Here is a 24,610-nt window from a genome sequence, read left to right on the forward strand (position 1 = left end):
TATGCTTGCAGTCTTTTCACTGCCTTAAGTGGCAATCTGCCAGAGTCTTAGGATCTAAATAATTAAACCAGTTAGAATTGTACATAAAGTAAAAGTAAATAGGCCTGAAAGGATATGCAAGGAAAAGCATTAAGAGCACAGTCCTTAATTTCTATTTTCCTGCTACCTCAGCCCAATTAAATACATCTTTAAATTTTATGTTGTTTCCCAGGTAGGAGAGGACACAATTTAACCGAGTTCCAGATAAATGAACAATGAAACTTTCATCAGAAGCAAGAGACAGATACAAGTGTATACACAGACACACAGACACACGATTTTATTTGTTTTTTCACTGGCACTGACTTACCGCACTTAAAAATTTTCACTGGACTAAAATATATAACTTATTTTTAAAGAAAAACTGTATTTTAAATACTCATTTAGCATTTGTCTATATCGTTCTATTGTTATGAGTTTTTTTTCCCCCTACAAAGGGTATTTTTCCTTTACCCAGTGCAAAAAGTCTTTGCTACATATTTGCATAGACTAGTCACTAATAAATCTTTCTTTAGTAAGGGAGTAGCAGAACAGGAGCCTAGCTTTGAGTGAGTTTCAATATTCCCAAGCCCTGGTTTCTGCATGTGTAAAATGCAAGGCTGTAACAATTCATATGGTGTAGCAGGCTGTCTTAGTCCACCAAGGCTGCGGCAACAATACCAGAGACTGGATGGCTTATGAACATTTATTTCATAGTTCTGGGGGTTAGGAAGTCCATGATCAAGAGCAGACTGGGTGGTGGGGGAAGGCCTGCTTCCTGGTTCACAGACCGCTGTCTTCTCCCTGTGTCTGCACATGTTGCAAGGGACAAGGCAGCTCCCTGGGGTCTCTTGTAAAAGAGCACTAATCTCATTTATGAGGCCTGTGATTGGGGGTTAGGATCAACACCTAAACATTCTGCCTTCAGCACAGGCTTAGCCAGTAATGGCACAATAAAAGATGATTATCTGAACGTGAATTCAACTGAAATTCAAGTGGACCTAAACCCAGAACCATATACTCACTCTGCAGCTTATAAAAAGTGTCCACTATCATCTCCTCTGCTAGAGGGAATTAAAGCTAGCCTGGAAAGTTGCCTGATGGGACTACTGTGTGTCTGACTTAGGAATCGCCTCTGTTCTATCCAGTTTCATCCTCTCTGTTAAGGCAGGGACACAGAGGTCCAGAGAGTTTGAGAAACTTGCCTAGAGACAGACAGCCACTTTTGGGGCTGAGCCAAGTCTCAGCAACTAAACAAGGTGTAGGACAAGGGTTCCTTTCATTAACACCAAGATTTTTGTTTGTTTGTTTGTTTTTAAAGAAAAGACAGGTGCTTTAATTAGAAGAGCTGTCAGTCTGGGAAGATAGTGGATCTGTGTCCAGAGATCAACTCCCAAGATTCTGCTCAGCCAGGACAGTTTTAATGGGAAAAATGGAGGGGGAAGCATCTCAGTGAATCACCGAGGCAGGAGGCTGGGCTCTGCATGTCCACTGAGTGCAGACCACCTGGCTTTCTTGCCAGAGTTACCTTGCCTGAGTGATCTGCCTGCAGGATTGCTTTGGGGAAACTTTTGGGTGTAGACAGCTAGTCTGACTTCTTTTTATCTAAGAAAAGAATCAACAGGTTAGACAAAGCATGGTGTACATTCAGGAGAGCAAGGCTCAGGAGTTCGTTTCATTTCTTAGTGATCACATTCTTATAATTAGGTTCTTTTAAGGTAGGAGGGGAATAGAAATGGGGAAACAGGAAAGGGGTGTGGAATGAAAAAATTATTCACAACCTAAAAGTTGAGAGTTAAGTTTTATTCTGCTACACCAACATCTTTTCATTTATGTGGGCTTTCACAATTTACCAAGCACCTCCTTAGCTCCATGACCTCGTTTATTATACTATAGCCATGAGTTTAGGGAGATGGCTCCCCGCCTCCCCCTGGTCTTTGGGAGACTTTTTGCATACTCTGACCTGTGTTTCAATAGCTTATGCTATACTGATCCTTAAAAAAAAATATGTATACACACACGTAAATGTGTATGTGCATATACATGCACATATGGAAGACACTTCCTGTGTTGCCCCATCACACCCTGGGTCACAAAGCACAAAGAGAAAATAGTCTTCGTTTGACAGTTCCTGAGTTACCACTGATGCTTCAGTACTAAAGGGCTTAGAAGTGTTTACACTTTCAAGAGGAGGAGGAACATTTTAGGCTTCCCTTTAATAAGTCTCATTTTGAGATAGTATGATGAGGTTGGCCAAATACTCTTCATGCAGTTTTTGTAGTAAGTCCTTCAAAGAATGAATGGTCAAGCCCATTTATTTCTCCTCCTAGAATTTATCCTTCTTGTTTTTCTTAGTTGTGAGTTTATATATAAAGGTATGGGCATACAGACATTATGAAACATAAGGGCTATCACGTGAGGGAGGAAATCAGACAAAACATTCAGAAAAAAACTCTATGGAAATTAAAAATCTAAACTCGGGGCAGGGTGGAAGGCGACACAGTCTTTTCACAGAGCTGTTACATACAATGCAACTGTCCTCAAAGGCAGGAACGGAAAAAGCTAGCCATTCAGCTGCAGAACAAGGCTGGGGTCTTGGCTTTAGAGCTTTTCATGTCTTTAGCATTGGGTTGGGCAGCCAGTGTCTTTTCCAGAGTAGGCCAGAGCAGATAAGTCCAGCTTGGTCTTTAAGGCTTGAGTCAGCTCTGTGGCCAGCAACTCGTGGAGGGACACGCCATCGTGGGAATATACCCAGTTTCTCCCAGTCCAGTCGTAACGCTTGGGGCCGCTGCAAGACGAAACACAGTCAGAGTAAGTTCATGGGAGCTGCACTTCCAAAGAAACTGTCACCAAGAAATTGACTGTAGTGAAGATCTAAAAAGTAATAAGGCATGTATTTGACTTCTCGTCTTAGGCTTGCTTTAATGTAACTGAGTCATTTTGCCGTACACCTGAAACTAACACAACATTGTGAAATCAACTCTAGTTTTTAAAAGAGCAGAATTACATCATTATCCTCGAGAACAATTCACAGAACAATGCTCAAGACCTGAAAACATTTCAACCCTACTGATGAGTCTCCATTTATCACATTCTGATCTTTTGCTTTTCCTGAGTCACATATGATAACCTGAAATATCAGGGCAGTGTCTTTAGGATGATGGCCCTTCATGCACTACTGGCATGATCTGCCCCTTACCTATGTTATTATCATCATTTCAGTACATTTCATAACATTGGGAATCCACTATCTATATCTAGTTTCAAAACATTTTCATCACCCAAAGGAAATTCCACATCCATTAAGCAGTTACTCCCTATTCACTCCTCTTCCCAGCTCCTGGTAACCGTCTCTACTGATATTTTTAAAAACAATTTGCTTAATTCAATTTGAAATCCATGAAGGTGAGAGTCTGATGGGCTAGTTCATCCACCTCGAGCTCATCTAGTGAACAAGAACAGTACATGCACTTCCTGCTGGGAACACTGTGTCCGTGTGGCCCAGTGTGACTAGGTTTTGCAGTGTCTTATTATTCCAGACCAACACAACCTGTGCCCGTTAATGCCACTTCCTCCGGGTCTAGTGGAGGAGGAGACGTGCCAGCAACTGATGGCATTGCAGGGTGACGCCTTGATGGAGGAAGGAGCAGAGGACACTGGGAGCCCACGGGAAGCAAGGGGCTGCCAAGTCCAACCGCGCTCACGGGAGCTTCTCCAAAGTGCAGGACTGGGACAGCTTTGCCAGGGAGGAGGAAGATTCAGAAGGGAAGCATCTTTTGAGGGCTATGAAAACATCAAGGATTTCTGTATTATCAACCAAAGGCACTCTCTTAATGGGATAAAAGGGACAAACCAAAAGCACTGGGCTTTTACCATGTACAAACAGCCAAACACATAGAGGCATAATAACCTGGACCAAAGCCAGAGAACGTTTCCTTGGCTCTGGACTCTGATTTGCTGCCAGGATACCAGGCAAGCATGAGAACGTCCAGGCCCCTCCACACTGCCCAGGGCCCTGTGCTCAGCCACGGACACCCAGCTGTCCACTCAGACCTCTCCTTTATTTCATCCTTTAACGTCCTCAAGCAAGGTATTGAGGCAAAGCCAGTGTTTCTTCTGACCTGAAACGTTGTCAATTAAAAAGCCCCAGGACTTCCCTGGCAGTTCAGGGATTAAGACCCTGTGATTCTAATGCAGGGGGCGTGGGTTTGATTCCTGGTTGGGGAACTAAGATCCCACATGCCATAAAATAAAAAGCCCCTGTATCAGAAAAGCAGCCCTAGGAAAGGTTATTTTGGGCCAATGTGAAAAATTGAATGGAAAATAACTTTGTTTTTGAGGAACATAGTATTTCCATGATAGTAAAAGGCTACGTGGCATATTTTCTTTCCAGATTCCCATCATGAATTAAAAAAAAAAAATAGGATTTCTCAAAATTTGTTATCATCCAGAAGTATATTTTTCTAAACATGCCTGAGGTAGGATCCTGTTGCTGATAGGTGTGCCCAAATGCTATAAGGACTTTTCAGTCTCAAGATACAACATGAGGGAATTCTTTTAGTGGAGCCAGCACAGTTGGTTCTGGTGCTCTGCCTGCTACTTTCAAAGCCACCGATCCCCAAAGCTGATGGCTGGATTTGAGCTGGTCCACCCAGTTTCTTGTCCTGATTCCTCTGGAGATGAAGGATAAGACCGTGCAGCCTTCATGCCTGGCCACAGTAAGGGTCAAGGTGGCTGTTTGAGACCAAAGAGAACAGGCTAATTGGCCTACACAGGGTAAAATCTCCCTCAGCTTCAAGTAAGTTGGATCTAGAAGTAAGACAATCTGTGAATAAGCACCTGGCTAGAAATGAGTGATTCCTTGGAATTGGTTTTTCTTGAATGATAACATTCTTCCTAGATGAGGCTGGGATGAAGGAAGCCTAATGCTTGATTTAGTTTGAACAAAGAATCACACATTGCAGCAGCATAAACAGGATAATATTAACTCCCTAAAAGTGATGTCAATACTGAGGCAGGGGAAGAGTTAAATACTTTTCTTCAAAAAAAATGCAAACGCCGTGAGGCTTTCAAAGAATTCCCTGCTGGTAGTATCCGGGCCTTTCCCATTTCACCATCTGAGTGTTCTCTTTGGAAGTGCTAATGAAGGACCGGGAAGGTTGTTGGAGAGCTCTTTGTGGGCGAGGTCTCTCCCTTTACTTTCTTACAACCACTTCAACAGGTTAGGAGGGATGAAGGACCCTCTCTCCCTGCACATTCTCAGGCCTTGAAAGGCAGCACAGAAGGTCTCCAAAACAATCTTTTATTCTGCTAGATTGACAGCACGTCAGTGAATAAGGTAGGAGGCATGGAATGCCCTGGAAGTACAGTTTAAAACACTCTCCAACCTCCACAGAGCACACAGCCCAGTTCGGCAAATGGAATTCAACTAACTTTTAACGGAGGTGCTCAAAACAGACCAGAGGTCAAACTTTAACGCGCTTTGAGGACAAATTGCAACTTGTTCACATGCTGTAACAGCAAAGGTGGCTTTTTCAAAGGCGCAGCAATGATTTAATAGAGAAAAAAATGGCAAGGTGGGTTCTGAAAATTTTTCACTTCCAATCTTGTTAACATCCTGATATCTGCTTATAGCAGCCACATACATAATCGCCAGAGTAAACCTTCCTGCTGAGCCTGAGACATGCTGCCAAACCTCAGGAAAGGTTGCCTTACATAGGTGCTAATACACGGGTGACACTTCTTAAACAGCCTACCAGGTCATGTTTCAAACAAGCTAAACCATGAGAAATTTTGACATACCTGGATGGTGAAGATAACCAGATTTGCTTGTTTGGAGTCTGCTTGTTGATCACGTAGGTTCCTAGATCTCCACCCAGTTTAATTGTTAGAACACCACTCTGGTGCATCAGGTGGAAAAAAGCATGAGGAAGTAAAACAAGACAGGGTTATCACTGTGTCATAGTTGCCTCCTCTTTTGTTATCTCTCAATACTGCATTTATACCAGGGCACAACATACACCAAAAAGGAACTGTCTTTTAGTTTTTTTTTTTTTTTAATTTAGTTTTTGGAATTAGATCACACAGAAGGAGCACTGATGTTGGAATCAGATGATGATTAATCACAACGACACGTATCTCAGAGTGTTTCCCCTCATCCCGTTTGAGGTGGACAAGGCAAAGAATACCCTCATTCCCCTTCTGAGGGAAGGAGACAGGAGTGTTCAGTGGCTCTACTGCAGCCGACAGATGAGAGGATCAGCATCCTGACTGCTGCCTTGGTTTCTCAACCAGCACATGTTAGAGACATTAAAAAATGCAGGCGCCAACTCTACTGCGGTCCCAGTCAGCACAAACATCGGGCAGACCAGTTCATGACCGAAGAACGGAAGAAAAGGCAAGAGAGAAGGAAGCCATCCAGCCAGCAGCTTTGCTGGTCTCAGAAGAGCAGCAGCCTGAGCTCTGCTAGCAGAAGGCAGACCCTCTGCACACGAGGGCTCTTATCCACCGTGCCCCCACCCGCCGCCCCCCACCAAAGCAGCTCACAAGTTTCTCAGAAGCCCCTCTGCAGCTTTATTTTCCTCTCCAGGAGCCTTGAATTCTTCAAAAGGCCTTTGGTCTTATCTTGCCCAATAAATGCTCATTTAAATTTGAAAACCCTCTTTCAACAAAAGAGCCTGTTACTCCTCAGGCCTGAGGTCTCTCTAGACTGCACCGGATACTCAAGAAACAGCTCTGCGGCTAAGCCTCGCTGCTCTCCAACCCCTGCACTGCCCTCAGACAGGCAGCCTTTCAGAGTCCCTGTCCACCAGCGGGTCCCCAGTGGTTCTTAGAACGTTTTGTGTTTGCTTTGCAAACACAAAGAGCTATTGAAAAGGTGGAGAGAGTGCTGATAATAGTATAACTGATAGGGGATGGGGAGGACACTGGTGGGTTCTATTTTTAATGATTTTTTTTTTCCAGTGAAAAAGAAATGTAGCAAAATTATAGAGACGTTGGAAATATAAATGTTATAAACAAAATGAAGACATCCACAAAAATAGCATCTATTATTTTTCAGTATCTGCTCTGTGCCAGGCAGTGCTTTGCACTCTGTGTAAAACTTTCCTCTAAGACCGTAACCATCGGGAGGTGGAAATCATTATCCCAGTTTCACAGATGAGGACAACAAAGGGACAGGGTAACAAAGAAAACTCAGTAACTGGGAAAGCTGATCTTAAATCCAGGTCTGCTCCCGTCCAGAAGAGGCTGTTCTTCCCACAACACGAAGCGCTCTCTCAGTCCTGTTAATCAGCGATATCAGCTCAGCTTTTGTTTGTTTTTAATTTAGCTGTACTAGGTCTTAGTTATGGCATGCAGGATCTAGTTCCCTGACCAGGGATCAAACCGGGCTCCTGCACTGGGAATGCAGAATGTTAACCAGTGGCCCACCAGGGTAGTGTTCAACTGCCAGTTTGAAAATGCAGGGCTATGATCACGCAAGTTTGCTTTAAAATTTTTTTCCCCTGAAACCTACCTGTGTTAGGACTATCTTTCACTTATATTTCACAATTTCTTACAACTGTATAATTTGGTAGTTTTTAGCATGTGTTTTCATAAAGTGTGCAAACATCCTCACTATCTAATTCCAGGCTGTTTCCATCACCTCAAAAAGAAGGTCTGTACCCATCACAGTCACTCATTTTCCCCTCCGTATATATAGTTTATGGCTTATTTTTCCACATAATAGACTCAAGGAATCAATACATAATTTCTTCTAATTTGACCTGTTTGCGGCCCGTAAATGCCATGTTGTGACCCTACGCCCAGGCGGTACATGATATAGCAGGGAAGGCAGGCGGGCCAGGTCTAGGAGTGCACAGTCTCACCAGTTTCCTTAGGACAACAACTGCGCCGCCCCCTTCAGAGAGAGTTCGAGGAGCGGGGGCTAATGGGAGAACAGAGGCGATTCTGGGAAGGTTACCCTGACAACCCTCAGCGGGACTGTGGCCTGCGTGTGTCCCCATAGCCTCTGGGTTTTCCTCACTGCATCTGAGCTGCCAGCTTGCTGCTCACCTGCTCCTTCCCTCCACTACTTTAAGCCCCCTGAGAGCAGATTTGTCTTTTCATCCTAGCATTTTCAATATTTGTGCAAAAAACTGATGGATTTTAAAAAACCCAATGAGTGAACCAAGTGGATGATAACCACGCACTGTGATAACCCCTGGAATGGGAAGGGCAAGGTCACACAAGGCAACGCTCAACTACGCCCCCTCCTGTTCATTGTGCGCAATTACAGTTTTCTACTGAGGTGGTTCAGTTGCTAAGTCGAGTCTTGACTCTGTGACCCCGTGAACTACAGCATGCCAGGCTTCCTTGTCCTTCACTATCTCTCAGAGCTTGCTCAAATTCATGTCCATCCAGTTGGTGATGCCATCCAACGATCTCATCCTCTGAAGCTGCTTTCTCCTCTTGCCCTCAATCCTTCCCAGCATCAGGGGTCTTTTCCAAAGAGTCGGCTCTTTGCATCAGTTGGCCAAAGTATTGGAGCTTCAGCTTCAGTATCAGTTCTTTCAGTGAATATTCAGGGTTGATTTCCTTTATGATTGACTGGTTCAATCTCCTTGCAGTCCAAGGGACTCTCAAGAGTCTTCTCCAACACCACAGTTGGAAAGCATCAATTCTTTGGCACTTCTTTATAGTCCAGCTCTCACACCCATACATGACTACTGGAAAAACAATAGCTTTGACTAGATGGACCTTTGTTGGCAAAGTGATGTCTTTGCTTTTTAATACACTATCCAGATTTGTTATAACTTCTTCCATTTCCAAAGGAAACTAGCTGCATTTACTGGTTCCCCAGGAATTCTTAATGCTTTTGGAACCATCTGCAAGTAACCTAGATAAAAGAGAGCTTTTTGTTCATTAATGTTATTCCTTAAGGAGCAATCTGAGTGTCTACTTGGGGAGAGTGGGCAAACATCAATATGGGGCAGTGGGGGAGAGAGGCAGTACTTAGCTCCTGCCATCCAGACACCGACCAGTGGAAGCAGCCCCCAGTCACAGAAGGTGAGGCTTGATTCTGACTGGCTGCATCAGTGGAAGCAAAAGTAGCCATTTCCATTGTAACCAGCTCATTTGTAGAAACAGACACATATGGGAATGACATGTTGAGTTAGGGGATTTCACCTGTATGCATAGGCTTCCCTGGTGACTGCAATGTGGGAGACCCGGGTTTGATCCCTGGGAGAAGGGAATGGCAACCCACTCCAGTAGGCTTGCCTGGAGAATCCCATGGACAGAGGAGCCTGGCTACAGGCTACAGTCCATGGGATCGCAAAGAGTCAGACACGACTGAACGACTAACACACACCTATATGCATGTGACTTCCGCCACTCCTAAAATGGACACTGACTTCCCCTTAAGGAATAAGAATAATGAATATACAGCACTTTTACCTACATTGTTTTACTTAACCCTAAAATACACCTGGAGAAGAGGAGGGTACTGTCACCCACTTTACAGCTAGAGGACTTGCCCTCATGGTTAGATAATTCACTTAAGCATTCTAGGAAAAAAGTACAAATGCAGGATGCTAGGCCAGGCCCTCTGCCACCATATCCAATAAAGTGCTATCTCCGAGCAGGGGTGTATGACCTAGGACCCAGAGGTGGTCTTCAGGGCTCTGCAAACAGCACAGCCCTGGAAGCAGAAACTCCTAAGCATACATAGAAGTTTTTCTCAGAAGAGGGGCCAGAGCAATCAGATTCTCACAAGGTGTTCTGATCCCCAAATGGTTAAGAAGCCTCTGTCTATGTCAATAATATGCAGAAAACTCAGTGAATGAAGGGCATGGCAACCAGTAAATTCTACTTAAAGTGACTAAGAAGCTAGGGCTCCACCTAGAAAAGAAAACAAAGATAGCTTGGAGGTAACTCTCTAAATAGCATGGTGCTTGTCGCAGTTTCCAGGGTCAAGTGCAACGACTCCATGGTTACCTAGCCATGGGTGGGGCTTTGGCTCCTGCAGGCAGTTCCCTCTGATAACCATAACCAGTAAGGGATGAGGCTTGGACCCAGACACTGACAACCACATGACCTGCCCCACCCGGACAACACAAGAGCCACGAAGCTGCCCACGTCTCCCAGTCCACAGACGGGAACAGAAGAAATGCGGGTTTATCTAGAGTATTGCTTTCATTTGCCTATTTGGCCAACAGCAAGTTGATAAAACAGCTCTGTGTGCTGAGTGCCATCACTGAAAGTATGTTCTGGAAAAGTAGGTGAATCTCATTTCATTTATACAGTGAATCGACATTTCTTAAGTCCCTGCTATGTACTTGGCAATGTTCCAGGCACTGGAAGACCAGGAGTGGACAGTGTCCCAGCTGCCAAGAAGCTCACGGTAGCCGTGGGAGCTGGTGTGTAAAGAGACAGTTATAGCCGAGGGTGTCAGTATTGAACTCAAGAGGGCTGGTGGTGTCTGCCTGGGGCATTTAGGAGGGCTGCAGAGAAGGTGACATCCGACTCAGGGCAGGGAAAGGCTGTGCTCCAACCAACTAATGGTGTTACAGGTGTTCTACCATCTATAATGTAATGTCAGCTAACTTATCTATATGTGAAATATATAAGTTAGTGAGCACCTGGAGGACTCTGATCAGAAATTCACACCTGAGGTAGCCAAACAACAGTGGGAGCTAATAAATGCCATTAGCCTCTGCATCTACACTAGAGATGTTCCTAATTAGCAAATGATTTACTAGATACACTTCTTCCCTAGGGAGGAGAATGATACTCAAGACACAGTGTATGGATTGGCTGGAAAAACTCAGGTGCCTCTTCCCTTGCACGAATAGGCAAGTGCAGCAGCTGAGTCACTCTTCAGAGAGACCCTGTGAAGGTAGGGAAGGTCCTGACCCCGCACCGAGCACAAGCTTTTGTTGCCTGCCTCGTGAGGGAAGCAGAATCCAGCTGCTAGAATACTGGCACCTTCGCTTCTAATGAAACTGTCATGTAAAGTATTTGAGTCAAGCAGGGACGTGCTTCACTAATCCTATAGGAACAGGTGGGGTGACTGCTTCTGTGGTGTCTGCAAGTGTGGCAGAGCTGAGCCTGAGACTTGGTTCCCCTATAGTTACCACACTCAGGAAGGAGGCTGGGGGAGATGAGACCTGGAGCTTCCCCTAGGTCTAATCATCCCACAGATGGTCAGGTTGGAGGGACCAGCCTGTAAGGGTTCCCTGGTATCTCTCCCTTCTGAGGCTGCCTGCATAAGCACATCCACAGCCCAGCCTGAGCACTGCTGCATTTTCTGGTGCTGACAACTTCCAACGAATCCACCTGGAAGGCATTTAATCCTTTCCTGCCCTGTCCCATTACTGCCAAATCCCTTACTGTCCTTACAACCAGGCTTGACACCTGCTCCATCTGATGGAGTCCTTTTTCTATCTAGCACCCCTAACAGCAATATCCAATACCATTTCTATCACTAGCCTGACAGCTGGTTGTCCTAAATAATCCCATGATTTAATCCCAAATGCACACTTCATGACATTTCCTGGTATTAATTAATTGCTGTCAAGAGGATTAACTTCTGCAGGGGATTTGCTCCCACTGGTCAAAAGGAGCTGCTCCCTATGGCCTAGGCAATAATTCTATATAAATCCAAAGGCTGACCCTAACTCAAGTCTGCCACCTGGTGGCCAGCTGATACACACACGCACTACCTGGGCTTCTAGGATCTGAGGTTTAAGTTTCATCCAGCCTTGGATGCGTTATTAGAAGCATCTGGGTAGTTACTCTAAAAACTTCAAAATCCTCATTGCCTGGCTTGGGCCGCACCCTAGACCAATCAAATATTCCTAGAGGTGGGACCCAAAGGTGCTCTTTAGAATCTCAGGTGAGCTTTTCAAAAACAGGCTTCCTAGGACTGCACCCTGAATTTCCAGGGAGTGAGGCACATGTCTAGTCTGAATACGTCTTGGGCAGTCTCTCACCCGGCTTAAGAACTAGCAGTCTAGTTCAGTGTTCTCCATGCCTGCGTGATAAGGGCTGTCTTGCTACACAAACACATGCCTGGGTTCCTCCCTGATTTACCTTCATGGGTATTGAGTGAAGGTTCAAAATCTGTATTTTTAGGAAAAATGAGGGCTCAGAGAGGCTGAGTGACTTGCTTGAGGTCACAAGACTGGTGCAGCTGAAACCAGAACTCCAGTCTCTTGGCCCCATCCATAACTGCACACTACTGGAAAGGAATTCTCTATCTCAGTGAGCTAAAATTCTTAGGGAGGATACAGAAGAATGAAGAGAAGAAAAGAGGTACCCCAAAGGAGACATCATAGTCTTCAAACGTGTACGGTTTATCTGCAAGGTCTTCAAAAAACTCTGCTAAGGAGTCCAGCGTCTCCTCGGCCAGTCTTTCATAGGTGGTATCGTCCAAAGTGCTGCAGGGGGAACAGAAACAACGCCAATCATGTGATCATGAAACTGCTGCATTTTTATTAGCATCAATTGATATTTTATTTTTAAAATTTTTTAAATAGATGGAAAATATCTAACATATACAGAGTAAAAATTTAAAAAGCATGAAAGAATTTAGAGAAGTAAGCCTTTATTCCCAAACAGGCTGAACTATGATGAGCAATCTCTTCTGTATCCTTCTAGGGCCCCCCATGGACTGTAGCTCACCAGGCTCCTCTGTCCATGGAATTCTCCAGGCAAGAATACTAAAGTGGGCTGCCATTCTCCTCCAGAGGATCTCTCTGACCCAGGGATTGAACCTGAGTCTCCTGCACTGCAGACCATTTCTTTACCATCTGAGCCACCAGGGAAGCCCAACATATACAGAGTAAAAATTTAAATAGCATGAAAAGTAAGCCTTTCTTCCCAAACAGGCAATCTGTGTATGGGCAAGCTCTTCTGTATCCTTCTAGAATTGTTATATTCTTTTTAATATGCAAATGAAGCACCTTGCAGTTTTCATTTCATATGTCTTAGACATTGTTCCATATTAGCACATATGGATTTTCACAGTATTTTATCTTATGTTATTCATTCAGCTTGTCCGTTTCAACTGGCCATCAAGGTTGTTTCTATTGCTTTTGTTATTAACATCTGTTGGGCAGATCACAAAGTGGGAGAAAATACATGCATTCCATATATCAGAAAAAGGACTTATTTCCAGGACATGTAAAGAACTCTTACAAGTCAATAAGAAAACCCAACAGAAAAATATGCAAAATATTTGAACAGATTTCATTTAAAAAAAAGATATCCAAATGGTCAAAGAACATATGCAAAGGGGCTCAACCTTGCTAATCTTCAGGAAAATGAAAATTAAAAAACCACAATGAAAAAAAAAAAAAAAAACCACAATGAGATACCCCCAGAAAGGTTAAAATGAAAGACAGATAATATGAAGAGTCAGTCAGGAAGTGCAGTAACCAGAGCTTTCAGATACTGCCGATGGGCAAATAAATTAGACGAGTATTTTGGAAAACTATTGATACTTCTACAAGAGTTGAATACACTCAGGTGCTGTGACCATAAATTCTACTCTTGGGTATATACCCAACAGAAATGCATACCCAGGTTCATCAAGAGACACGCACCACGCTAGAATGTTCACAGCAGAACTATCCAAGAGCCCAAATTAGAGGCTGCCCAAGTATCCAGACATAATACAGTGGATAAATAAACTGTGATACCTTCATACCATGGGATACTACAGTGCAAAACAGAATTGTCTACAAAAATAACAATATGGATGAATCCCACAATAAATGGTGACTGAAAGAAGCCACACACAGACATACTTATTCTTAATACCATTTATATAAATTTAAAAAGCAGGCAAAACTAATCCATGCTGTTTGAAATCAGAATGGTAGCTCCTCTGGGACAAAGAGGGGTTAATAACTAGAAGTGAGTAGAAGGCCTGCTCTCAAGGGGTTGGTAACATTTTATTTCTTGAGCTAGTTCTTGAGTTACATGGTATGTTCAGTTTTTAAAAATTTATCAAGCTGAATACTTGGAGATATTCTATATAGATATTATTTTTTAATTTAAAAAATGCCATAAATCTATAGAGACAGAAAGTGGTTGTCGGAGGTCTGGGGCAAGGAGGAATGGGGAGTGATTACTAATGGCTTATGGGGTCTCTTTTTGGAGTGATGAAAATGTTCTGGAATTAGATAGTGGTGAAAATTGCATCATTTTGTGAGGATACTAAAAACCACTGACCGGTACATTTTATTTTTTATGTAAATTGGTTGGCTGGGTTTTTGTTTTGTTTCTGGCTGCACCAAGTCTTAGTTGCATCATGAGGGGGATCTTCATTGCCTCGTGCGGGCTTAGTTGCGGCATGGTGGGATTCTAGTTCCTTGACCAGGGATCGAACCTGAGCTCCCTGCATTGGGCACACATTCTTAACTACTGGACTACAAGGGAAGTCCCAGTGGTACGTTTTTAAACGGTGAATTTAATGGTATGTAAATTATGACAATGAAAACTGCCAGAAACCTCTCTGTATAGAACGTATCTGTAGGTTACAAGAGGTGTCTTGGAAAACTCCATCATTGGAAAGTTTCTAGGAGGCCCAAAGTAAGACATTCCACGGACTGTAGCATATCAAGCTCCTCTGTCAATGGGATTCTCCAGGCAAGAATACTGGAGTGGGCTGCCATTCCCTTCTCCAGGGGATCTTCCCAATCCAGGAATCGGACCTGGGTCTTCCACACTGCAGTCAGATCCAACAAAACTAAAGCATCACTCGCCCACTTTCTGTCTGAGCCGCCAGGGAAGCCTGTGCATACAGGTGAAATCCCCTAACTCAACATGTCATTCCTATATGTGTCTGTTTCTACAAATGCGCTGGTAACAACAGAAATGGCTACCATTCCCACCAGGGAAGCCCAAGTAAGACACCAGTGGCTGCCAAACAACCAATGAAGACAAAGATTTGCAGTATGATTCCTCCCCCAGTCAGCCCATCGCCCGCCTCAAGGGCACAATGTGGGGAAGGTTACAGGGCTGATGGGGAGTGGTGGGCCTGGGGAGCGGGTGTCGGGCATTTCCCTCTCCCTCTCCTCAGTTAACACTGATCGAGGGAGATCTGAAGAGAAGCAGGACAGACTGATAGGTGCCCGGAGGAGCTTGGGGAACATAAAGATACACCCGACTCGGGCATAAAGTCCAAAGTCAAGAGCTTAGCAGGTGCTATCTGTCAGTGGCAGGTGGGCCATGACAAAGTGGGCTGTCCTACACATGGCAGGTCAAGGTACACTTCCCAGGGGCCAGAAGTAGACCCTGAAGAAGGGAGCTGGGCTGGGGCATTCTGCCAAGGTCCCACCCAACCTCAGAGGGCTGTCTGGAGGGATTGGGGGACAGTAGCAGAGCGTCCGGAGACGGCGATGGCACCCCACTCCAGTACTCTTGCCTGGAAATGGACGGAGGAGCCTGGTAGGCTGCAGTCCATGGGGTCGCAAAGAGTCAGACATGACTGAGCGACTTCACTTTCACTTTTCACTTTTATGCATTGGAGAAGGAAATGGCAACCCACTCCAGTGTTCTTGCCTGGATAATCCCAGGGATGGGGTCACACGGAGTTGGACACGACTGAAGTGACTTAGCAGCAGCAGCAGCAGAGCATCTGTGCAAGGAGGGGCTGGAAATGGTGCCCCGGAGGCAAAAACCTGACCCATGCAGACGCAGCACTTGTTCAGAGGCTGCGGGGAAGGGCCAACGACACAGACGTGGGAGCCCGGAGCCTGCAGGTCCTCTGTCAGCTGCTGCCTGTGATGACCTGGGAGGCCCATACTATGCTGCGGAGCTGTAGCTCTGGGGACAGTTAGAATGTTCCTGCGTCTGGGTGGCTCCCTGCTGCCGTTAGCTGATGAACACAGAAATGGTGAGCCAGAAGATCAGCCAGTCTGCACTGGGGAGCTGAAAGCAGTACTGAGGTGGATGAGCCCGGGGAGAAGCTAAAGCCTCTCATTAAGCCAAAAAAGGGGATCTAATTCTGTTGCAAAAAGCAGGTTAAGAGTAGTCTTTAATGTTATGACCTCAAGGGAAATGCTCTTGGGTTGAGAGAGGTGGCTGTGGGAGTGAGGATGCCAAAAGTCAGTCAGTCAGTCGGAGGCTCCCATCCCAGGTGGCGCTCGTGGAAAAGGACCCGCCCGCCAATGCAGGAGACGTAAGAGATGCAGGTTCAGTCCCTGGGTTGGGAAGATCCTCCGGAGGAGGGCAACCCACTGCAGTCTTCTTGCCTGGAGAATCCATGGACAGAGGCGCCTGGTGGGCTACAGCCCACAGGGTCTCAGAGTTGGACACGACTGAGTGACTTAGCATATGCAGGAGGCTCCCATCCAGGTAGCTGGTATGTGAGACTGACTAGGGCTTAAGAGATCAGATGCCTGCTAGGTTTCTGAGAAAATCCTGTTAGCAAAGAAAAATCAGCCTGGCCGACTGGAGCCTTACGACAGCCTGCGGAAACTGTTACTATCGGCAGGGAGAAGGCTGTGAAGACTGCTCACCCCCGAGGAGGGACACGTCCCACTGCCTGTGGCCCGAGGCCATGGGGAGGGACAGCCAGTGAGGAGCCTCCTGGGCGCAGAAGTGGGGTTTCTTAGAGGGATGCCCCCCACAGCCAGGGCAGAGGTTGTCCCAGGGCAGCCCAGGGGGCTCCACTGCTGCCCCCTTCAAATAAAAGGGATATGTGTCTTTTACTTGAACACGAGCTATTGATGTACTGGTTATCTTGCCCCTCTCCGTGTGTGTTTGTGTGTAGGTCAGAGAAGCCATTCCTAGACCTGGAGACAGGACTGCATGTCATCTGGGCACCTCGGCCTTCGAGGTGGATGAGGGACCGTGGGCCTGCGGCTGCGGCCACAGGATGTGTGTAGAAGGTTCCGGGGATCATGCAGATTCAGGCATAGAGGGCTGGGCTGCAGCAGCGTCCAGCAGCTTTCCCCCAGAACCCATCACCTCCTCCCTCCAGGACACCCACTAGACCACCTTACTGGGCTCCTCTTAGCTGGGGCCCTGGGACCAAGTCCTTCCCACTAAAATGTGAGTCAGGGACACATGCCACTGCTAGGCCTGCCATGCTCCTGTCCATTTCTGGGGAGTGTACCATGGACGGGATGACCCAGGCTTGACCTGCAGACGGCAGATGGTGCAGACAGGAGACAGGAAGGTGAAAGGAGTCCGGCTCCCTGAACCATTTCACAGAGGCACGGCCACCCTGCTCCAACAGAGAGGGGTCCTGGTTAGAGCCATTTCAATTTTGGGTCTACTTGTTACAGAAACTTGGCCGGCCCTAAAGACTAAGATATCAAAGAGAATAACAATGAAATTCTGGAAGAAAGCTAAATGTCCAGCAATAGGGAATGGGTTAAATGAATTACGGCACATCCATAAAACTTAGTACTATTTCACTAAAAATAGTATAATGGATAGTTAGTGATGTGGAAAGATGCTTATGAGCGCTGCTGCTTAGGGAGAAGACAGGTTTTCTGTGGGATGGGTTTTGGGGTTTTTTGTTGTTTAAAAAAAGTGAAAAGGAAAGAAAAAGACAAGTATAATATGTGTGCATATGTTATACACGGTGGGGTGAGGGTGGAAAGAGGAAGTGATCTCTGACATGGAAGATGCTTTGTCTTACCCAGCATCACCCAAAGTTCCCGCTGTCCTCAAATTTATCCAGCAGACACTTTGCTTTTTGACATCCAGGGTCTGGTTGAGGCAGCGGAGGCTCAAACTCTAAAAGCCAAAGTGAAGAACATTACCATTTTCCAATACATTACAGTCCATTAATGCCCAGTTTAAATATTATTATGCACACACTCAGGAGTAACCAGGTTTAAGTTTTTCAGACTATTTCTTCCTCGGCAATTTTTTTGCCTTCTTTTAGTGCACTAGCCCAGGCTCTCTCTAAGGCTGTGCTCCCCAATGCAGTAGCCACTCACTACATGCACCTATTCAAATGTAAATTTACTAAAGTAAGATAAAAATTGAAAAGTCAGTGCCTGGGTCTCACTAGCTACCTGTCGGGCATCGTGTGGCACAGAGTCAGGACATACCTAAGTGCTGCTGGCTGGGATGGGGTGGTGAACACAGGCAGGGTGAGGAGTGTCAGCAAAGTCTTAGAATGCGGCTAAAACGAGCAACCACAAATAGCTGGGTGGCCCGGAGAAAGGCTGTACCTGCAGACTGCTGCCTGGCAGATCTTAGTAACACGATCTGTAGGGGACACTGTGACATACTGATTTCTTTCAATACTTAACTGCTACCTCTGAGCAGTGGGGGTCTGAGCTATGACCAGCTGGAGAGCTGTCAGAGGGGATGGATGCCCGAAAGGAGAGAGAAGTGGTCCAGCAGAATGGAGCGGCGGCAGGGGAGTGATGGAGAGGCGGGCTGCGGGGCTTCATCTGGGGAGGACGCCGAGGGGCCTGCAGAGGGTGGCAGCAAGGTTCACCTTCTGCAAAGGGCACCGTGGCTGCCACTAAGAGGAGGGTCAGAGGCTGTGGTTACTCTCTTGGGCCATCGGGGCCCTGGGCAAGCTGAGAAAGACTAAGGCGGAGACGTGAGTGGAGGAGGAGGAAATGGGGGTGTTAGAACACAGATGGCCATTTAAGAACACTGGCTCTGAAGGAGAAGTGAGAGAGCGGCTGTGAAAAGCACAGTGTCCCACAGCATGTTCTGGAATGTTCACCATCAACTGGGTGGTGATGGGACTTTAGAGAAGGGACTCATTGAGTCCTCACTGCCCGCCTAGGAGGGAAGTGTTATACTGCGACAGTCGTCATTCATGACAGAGATGCCCTGTAGAGTTGATGGATGAGCGAGTTGCTCCTGAGGGTAATATGGAGAGGTACCTGTGAGCCATCTTCACCAAATGATCAACGCACAACCTGGTTTTACACGTGTTGCATCCTGGGAACGATACAGGGCTCCAGACGCAGATGGGAGGGGTCTGAGAACTCGGGGCTCACGTCAGTCAATTTTCCTTTTCTCCCGGATCTTGGCCTCTCAAATCCTAGCTGTCTCAGTCTCTCTGCTACCTTCACACAGCTGTTTCTCTCTTTTGTCCTTTAATTGTATATCTTCGACGGTTCTGATGAGAGAGCTGGTCTAAAGCAAGGTACTCATTCACAGCCAGAATAGAAGACTTTATTCAGCTGTTTTTTTTCAAGTTTCTTTTTTTTAATGAATGAATTAAAATTTGGCTATGTCAGCTCTTAGTTGCAGCACGTGGAACCTTCGTGTGTGTCATGTGAGATCTTTCATTGCAGCACGTGGGCTCTCTAGTTGTGGCAAGCAGGCTTGGTTGCTCCACAGCATGTGGGATCTTAGTTCCCTCACCAAGGACTGAACCCATGTCCCCTCCATTGCAAGGCAGATTCTTAACCGATGGACCACCAGGGGAGTCCCTATTCAGCTGATTGTAATCACAAGGGAACAGCTGCCAAAGACCCCCTCCATCATCCCTTACCTGCTTCTCCCTAATCTAACATTCTCTGTGGTGGTGGTGGTGTAGTCACTAATTTGTGTCCAACTCTTGTGACGCTATGGACTGTAGTCCGCCAGGCTCCTCTGTCCATGGGATTTTCCAGGCAAGAATACTGGAGGGGGTAACCATTTCCTTCTCCAAGGGATCTTCCTGACCCAGGGATCGAACCCAGGTCTCCTGCATTGCAGATTCTTTACCAATTGAGCGATCAGGGAAGCCCGACATTCCCTGGATAACTGCTTAACCTTTCAGACCTCTACTTCCTCCTCTGAAGGCAGTGGTCATGGTAGTCCCTTGCAGACTGGTTATGAGGATTCAACAAGAGGACTACAATACCCCAAACTTGGGGCCTGACAGTGATCAATCAGTTTGTTTTGAAGCATGTCAGAAGAGTGTGGAGAGGTAGGACCTCAGAGGGGGCATAAATCTGGCCTTTGCCCAAGGAAGAAGCTGCCCCACTGATTGTGGGATGCAGATGGACTTCACGGTGGGGAGGGCTCTATTATAAGTGCTCCCTCTTAGGCCACCCATGGCCACCCCTCCTGCTGCCAGACCTGGAGCCCTTGGACTATGTGTCTTTGGTAGGTCTGCTCACTCGAGTCCAGGGCTCAGTGACTTCGTGAGCTCGGCACAAGGCCGGCTAAGGGGAGACGCTGGAGGAAAGACTAGATAGTTCCACAGGCTCCGGCTCAGGCCCTGGACATGACCCAACCTAGGCCACTCTGGTGAGGCTTGACCTGGTGGCCAGCAGGGAGGCCAGCCTTCACCCCAGGGTCCCCTTGTCGCCCTGGGCTCTGTTAAACCACAAGCCTGAAGAGTGAGTCAGTTCTCATCCGCTGCTGGGAGGACAGATGGGCACAACCAGTCTTGGCAGCAACCGAGTTGAGTATTTGCTGGCTCCTCGCTCAGCAAGGCCAGCCTGAGGACTTCACCCAAGACAAGAGTCTGTTCACACACACAGGAACGCCACTGCAGCACCACTATGAGCAGCTCCATGCCAGGCAAGAGCAGCACAGAAGGAACACACTAATGAACATGTGCATTCATTCTGCACTCGGGGCTCCTGCGACCAGCGTGGTCCTGACTGCCTGGTTCTCCTGAGAAGTCGGTGGTGATTCCAACTTTGAGTGTTGGCAACCAATCCCGGGGATATTTCCAACACAGTCAAATAGCACACCTCAGTGGAAGGGTTAAGCCTCAAGTTCAACTTCCAGAACTCCATGAACAATCTGAGTTGGATTTCACCTGCTTCCTTCACCACCCACAGTCCATCGAGTGGACCAGCCACTCAGAGACGATCTCTGCCTGCCTGCCTTCCCGCCTTTGCCCATTCAGTTCTCTTCTGAAAGCCACTCACCGCCTCCTGCTATCTGCAGACCCTGATTAAACATCACCTCCATGCTCCCGTGTAACCTCCTTAATCCCACAGTACTTTTTTGGGCTTCCAAGTCGTGGGGTAACTGGGTCGGGCATTTCTGTGTAACCCGGGGGAGGGGAGGGAAATGAAATTAAGTGCTGAAGACTTTATACATGTTAATTAAAACTCATGTCAGTGGTAATCTCCCCTCCCCAGAAAAACAAGCCAGGCCTCAGAGGGGTTCGTTCCACGATCCCTCAAGGTACCTCTGCTGAGTCCAGGAGCCAGATTTTGGAACCCAGGCCGGATCCAAAAAGCCCTTCTGCTCTAGCTGCAGTGCTCCGAAACTGACATCTTCACCTCGCTAGATGAAAGCATTTCGTTCATAAAAGCCCATGCTTGAAAGCATCGCTCTGATAGTACACATTTATATCATTATATTGATATACACACTATTTTATTGAAGCAGTTCTACATTCATAGCATGCTAATATTATACATAGTATACTTATATGTATATTATAGTACCTAGCATATATTATTAGTTAAATTTAAGTTCTCGCAAAGAGAAGTGACTAGCTTAGAACCTTCACTGGTCCCTAAAGAAACAATCCCCGCCCACCTTTCCTGCTTTTTTCCGCGCCGTTCCCGCAGTTGCACCGCAGGATATAATCTCCCTTGTTCAGCAGAGAGCGGAAGTCAGTGCAAAAGTAACCGGGAGAAACGGAGCCTCAGCACCTCTCGGCCGCGCGCCGCCGCACTTTCCCCGCCCAAGCGCGGCCCCGCCGGAGCAGGGGCGGTGCGCTTGCGGCGCGTCCTCGGCGTGCGCGGCCTCCCTCCCGGCGTGCGGCCTGCGCAGCTGCGGGCGCGGATACTTACGGACCGGCTGCGCGCGCGGGCCTTGGCGGTTCCGATGCGCAGGCCCCGGGGGCCGGAGAACGAGGGGTCCTTCGCCGGCCGCGGGGCCCCGGTGCGTGTAGGGGCGAAGCCCGGGAGCGCCGAGCGGAGCTGGAAGCTGGCAACCGCGCGGCGCCCGAGCGTCCACATGCTCTTTGCGATCTGCGGCGGCTCCGCCCTCCTGCTCCGGGAATGCCGGGCGCCACCTGGTGGTCACGGGTTGCAGCCGCAGATTCCCTTTTTCTGTTGGCTTGGGAAATGACTAGAAATTAGACTTTAGGAAGAATGTTCCTGCATTGCTCTACCTCTGCTTTTAACAGACATAGAAAGCTTGTTTAATGCAAAGCACGAGGCTTAACCCTTGGGCAACGTAGTGAATGCATAACCTAGGTCCCTGACCTCGGAGACTTCAGCTTAGTGACCCGTTGCTGGAGATTTCTATGCAGAAAGGCTTTGGGAGCTGCAGGTCTGCCGTGAACTGAGAGGGATGCAGGTCTTGAAGTTGCTTGAAAGTCAGTATAGGTTAAAGCGGCTAGGAGTGTACAGACAGGAGACTGCCTGCCTGGTTTAAATCTGAACTCTGCCCACTTCATACCCGTGTAACCAGTGCGTGCCAAGTCACTTCATTCGTGTCCGACTCTTCGCGACCTGCTGGACTGTAGCCCTCCAGGCTCCTCTGTCCATGGGATTCTCCAGGCAAGAATACTGGAGTGGGTTGCCATTCCCTTCTCTAGGTGATCTCTCCCACCCAGGGATCGAACCTGGGTCTCCTGCATTGCAAGCGAATTCTTTACCGTTGAGCCAGCTGGGAAGTCCAGTGTGACCAGTTGGCAAGTTAATTAACCTTCTGTGCCTTCTCTGTAAAATGGGGTAGAAAAGTTTCTACTTCACAGGGTTGTTGTAAGGATAAAATGAGTTAATCTGTAAACTTTTCTCGGACAGGCCCTGGATCTTGTTAAGTCTACAAGAAATATTGTTAATACATTTTAAAATAAAATTTTACTTTGGCAGTATATTTCAAAGGAATACAAATTGTGAAAGTTCTTTCATATTTTGTATATGCTTCAGAAAATGTCAAATATGCATGCTAGAGAATATTTTTATGGGTAGGCTAGTGGCCACCTTGGTACTTTGTGAATAGTGGGGATAAGACACATATATAAATACTTAGGACAATGACAAGTGTTAAAGAGGATCATGAACTAAAGAGTGGCAGAGTTGCTTGGGAGAGTATTTATAACGAGAGCTGGGGGCAATCAAGGAAGTCTTCCTGGAGGAAGTGACATTTGCACAGGACCTGGAAAAATAGGGTAGAGGAGATGGGATCTGACTGGCTATCTGACAGTGCATTTTTCTGGATGAGAGATGTTCTCCTGCATTCAGTTAATCCTAAGCAGCCATTTATAGCGTACCTACTACATATATGCCAGGGAATGATGTTAGACATCCGATTACGAACAAGAAGGTCACCCACAACGCAGAATCATCCAGTCCAAAATGGCAGTGATGCTAAATCTGAGAAGCACTCATGAAGCCAGACCAGAAGAATCCATTTGAGGCAAAGAGAATTGTGTTGGTTGTTGACCTTGGCCCTGAACCCGCTGCACTGACAGTGAGGCCCTTCCTCACATACTCAGAATGCAGTTATGAGCTGCAGCTTTATCACCCAGTGTGCTTAGCATGTTCTGGCATAGACGGGCACCTGCTCCAACTCCCAGCAAAGCTCGTATCCCTGCCCTATCTTTTCAGTCAAGGAAACAGGCTCAGCATAGCAGAACAGAAAATATTAAGGTCTGTCAGAAATCTTTCCTTCTCCAGGTCCTGGGAGGTGGTAAAAGAGAATTGGGCACACCAGGTAAGAGATGATTTTCATGTTTAAGTCATAAAAAGGATCTAACTTTCTCCTAACTCCCTTGTTTTGGGATTCTTGCTTGGGGGACCACATCTTATTTTGAGGAAATTAAAACTAGCCCAAGCAGAGACCACATAGAGAGGAACTGAGGCCTCCAGCATTAACCGCTGGACAAGTGAGAGGTCTTCAGATTCCAGCCCCAGCCTCAGAGTCTTCCAACTGAGTCCCCAGACACCACACAGCAGAGACAAAGTGTGTCCCCATTATGCCTTGTCTGAATTCCATATCTACAGAATCTGTGAGTATAAAAGATGTGGGCATGGGTTTAAGCCAGTATATCTTGAAGTAATTTTTTATGCACTCATCGTGGCACTTCCCCGGTGGCTCAGTGGTGAAGAATCTGCCTGTGGTGCAGGAGACTCAGGAGACCCAGGTTTGGTCCCTGAGTCGGGAAGATCCGCTGGAGGAGGACATGGCGACCCACTCCAGTACTCTTGCCTGGCGAATCCCATGGACAGAGGAGCCTGGTGGGCTATACAGTCCACGGGGTCACAAAGAGTCGGACACAACTGAAGTGACTGAACTCTGCATCATGGCTAGAACACATGGCTAGCTCCTCATCCTGTTCCATGTCAGATGTGATCATTTCCAGAGTCCATTCTGAAACCACTCTATTCCCACAAGTGTGTCTTAGGCAGCCCCCTCTGTGTTTCCAGAGCTGCAATGTCATTGTGACTCTTCCTTGTTTAGCCAGTATCTCTGACACATAACAGACACTCTACTAGTGAGTCAATGAATGAAAGGAAAAATGAATGATGTTCTACTTTGTTATTCCTCTAGGAGTTCTTTTCCTGTCTTGGGTCTCACTGCCAGGGAACAGTGTGGAATTAACCAATACTGACCAGTAGAGGTTTACAGAGTAATGTCATCCTTGAGACGTTTATTTGTGTTTTACTTGGAGTCTTCAAAACTTTTAGGACCCAATGAAAGGATTTTT

General features: G+C 46.7%; 1 protein-coding gene and 2 long non-coding RNA genes across 3 annotated transcripts in view; 2 read left to right on the forward strand and 1 right to left on the reverse strand.

Annotated features, from left to right (window-relative positions):
• The window catches only part of LOC122453229, a 74,248-nt gene that overhangs the window by 36,951 nt on the left and 12,687 nt on the right, over positions 1-24,610 (forward strand). The window lies entirely within an intron of this gene.
• On the reverse strand, positions 1,807-21,955 carry FXN (frataxin). Its single transcript, XM_043487135.1, has 5 exons — positions 21,744-21,955; positions 17,660-17,757; positions 12,320-12,440; positions 5,821-5,918; positions 1,807-2,806 (listed from the first exon to the last, which is right to left on the reverse strand). The coding sequence occupies exons 1-5, from the start codon at positions 21,909-21,911 to the stop codon at positions 2,638-2,640; spliced, it is 654 nt and encodes a 217-aa protein (XP_043343070.1). The 5' UTR covers positions 21,912-21,955; the 3' UTR covers positions 1,807-2,637.
• On the forward strand, positions 10,171-12,718 carry LOC122453230. Its single transcript, XR_006272982.1, has 3 exons — positions 10,171-10,280; positions 10,778-10,897; positions 12,661-12,718. It is a non-coding gene; the product is annotated as an uncharacterized LOC122453230 (long non-coding RNA).

This window comes from Cervus canadensis, chromosome 14 (genome assembly GCF_019320065.1).
Source record: "Cervus canadensis isolate Bull #8, Minnesota chromosome 14, ASM1932006v1, whole genome shotgun sequence".
Classification (NCBI taxonomy): domain Eukaryota; kingdom Metazoa; phylum Chordata; class Mammalia; order Artiodactyla; family Cervidae; genus Cervus; species Cervus canadensis.

Coding starts and splice junctions, on each gene's coding strand:
- FXN (XM_043487135.1), bottom strand. CDS start 21,911: ATGTGGACGCTCGGGCGCCGCGCGGTTGCCAGCTTCCAGCTCCGCTCG. Junction 5,919..12,319: donor ACTATGATGTCTCCTTTGGG/GTACCTCTTTTC, acceptor CTGATGCACCAG/AGTGGTGTTCTAACAATTAA. Junction 2,807..5,820: donor TGGTTATCTTCACCATCCAG/GTATGTCAAAAT, acceptor TTCGTCTTGCAG/CGGCCCCAAGCGTTACGACT.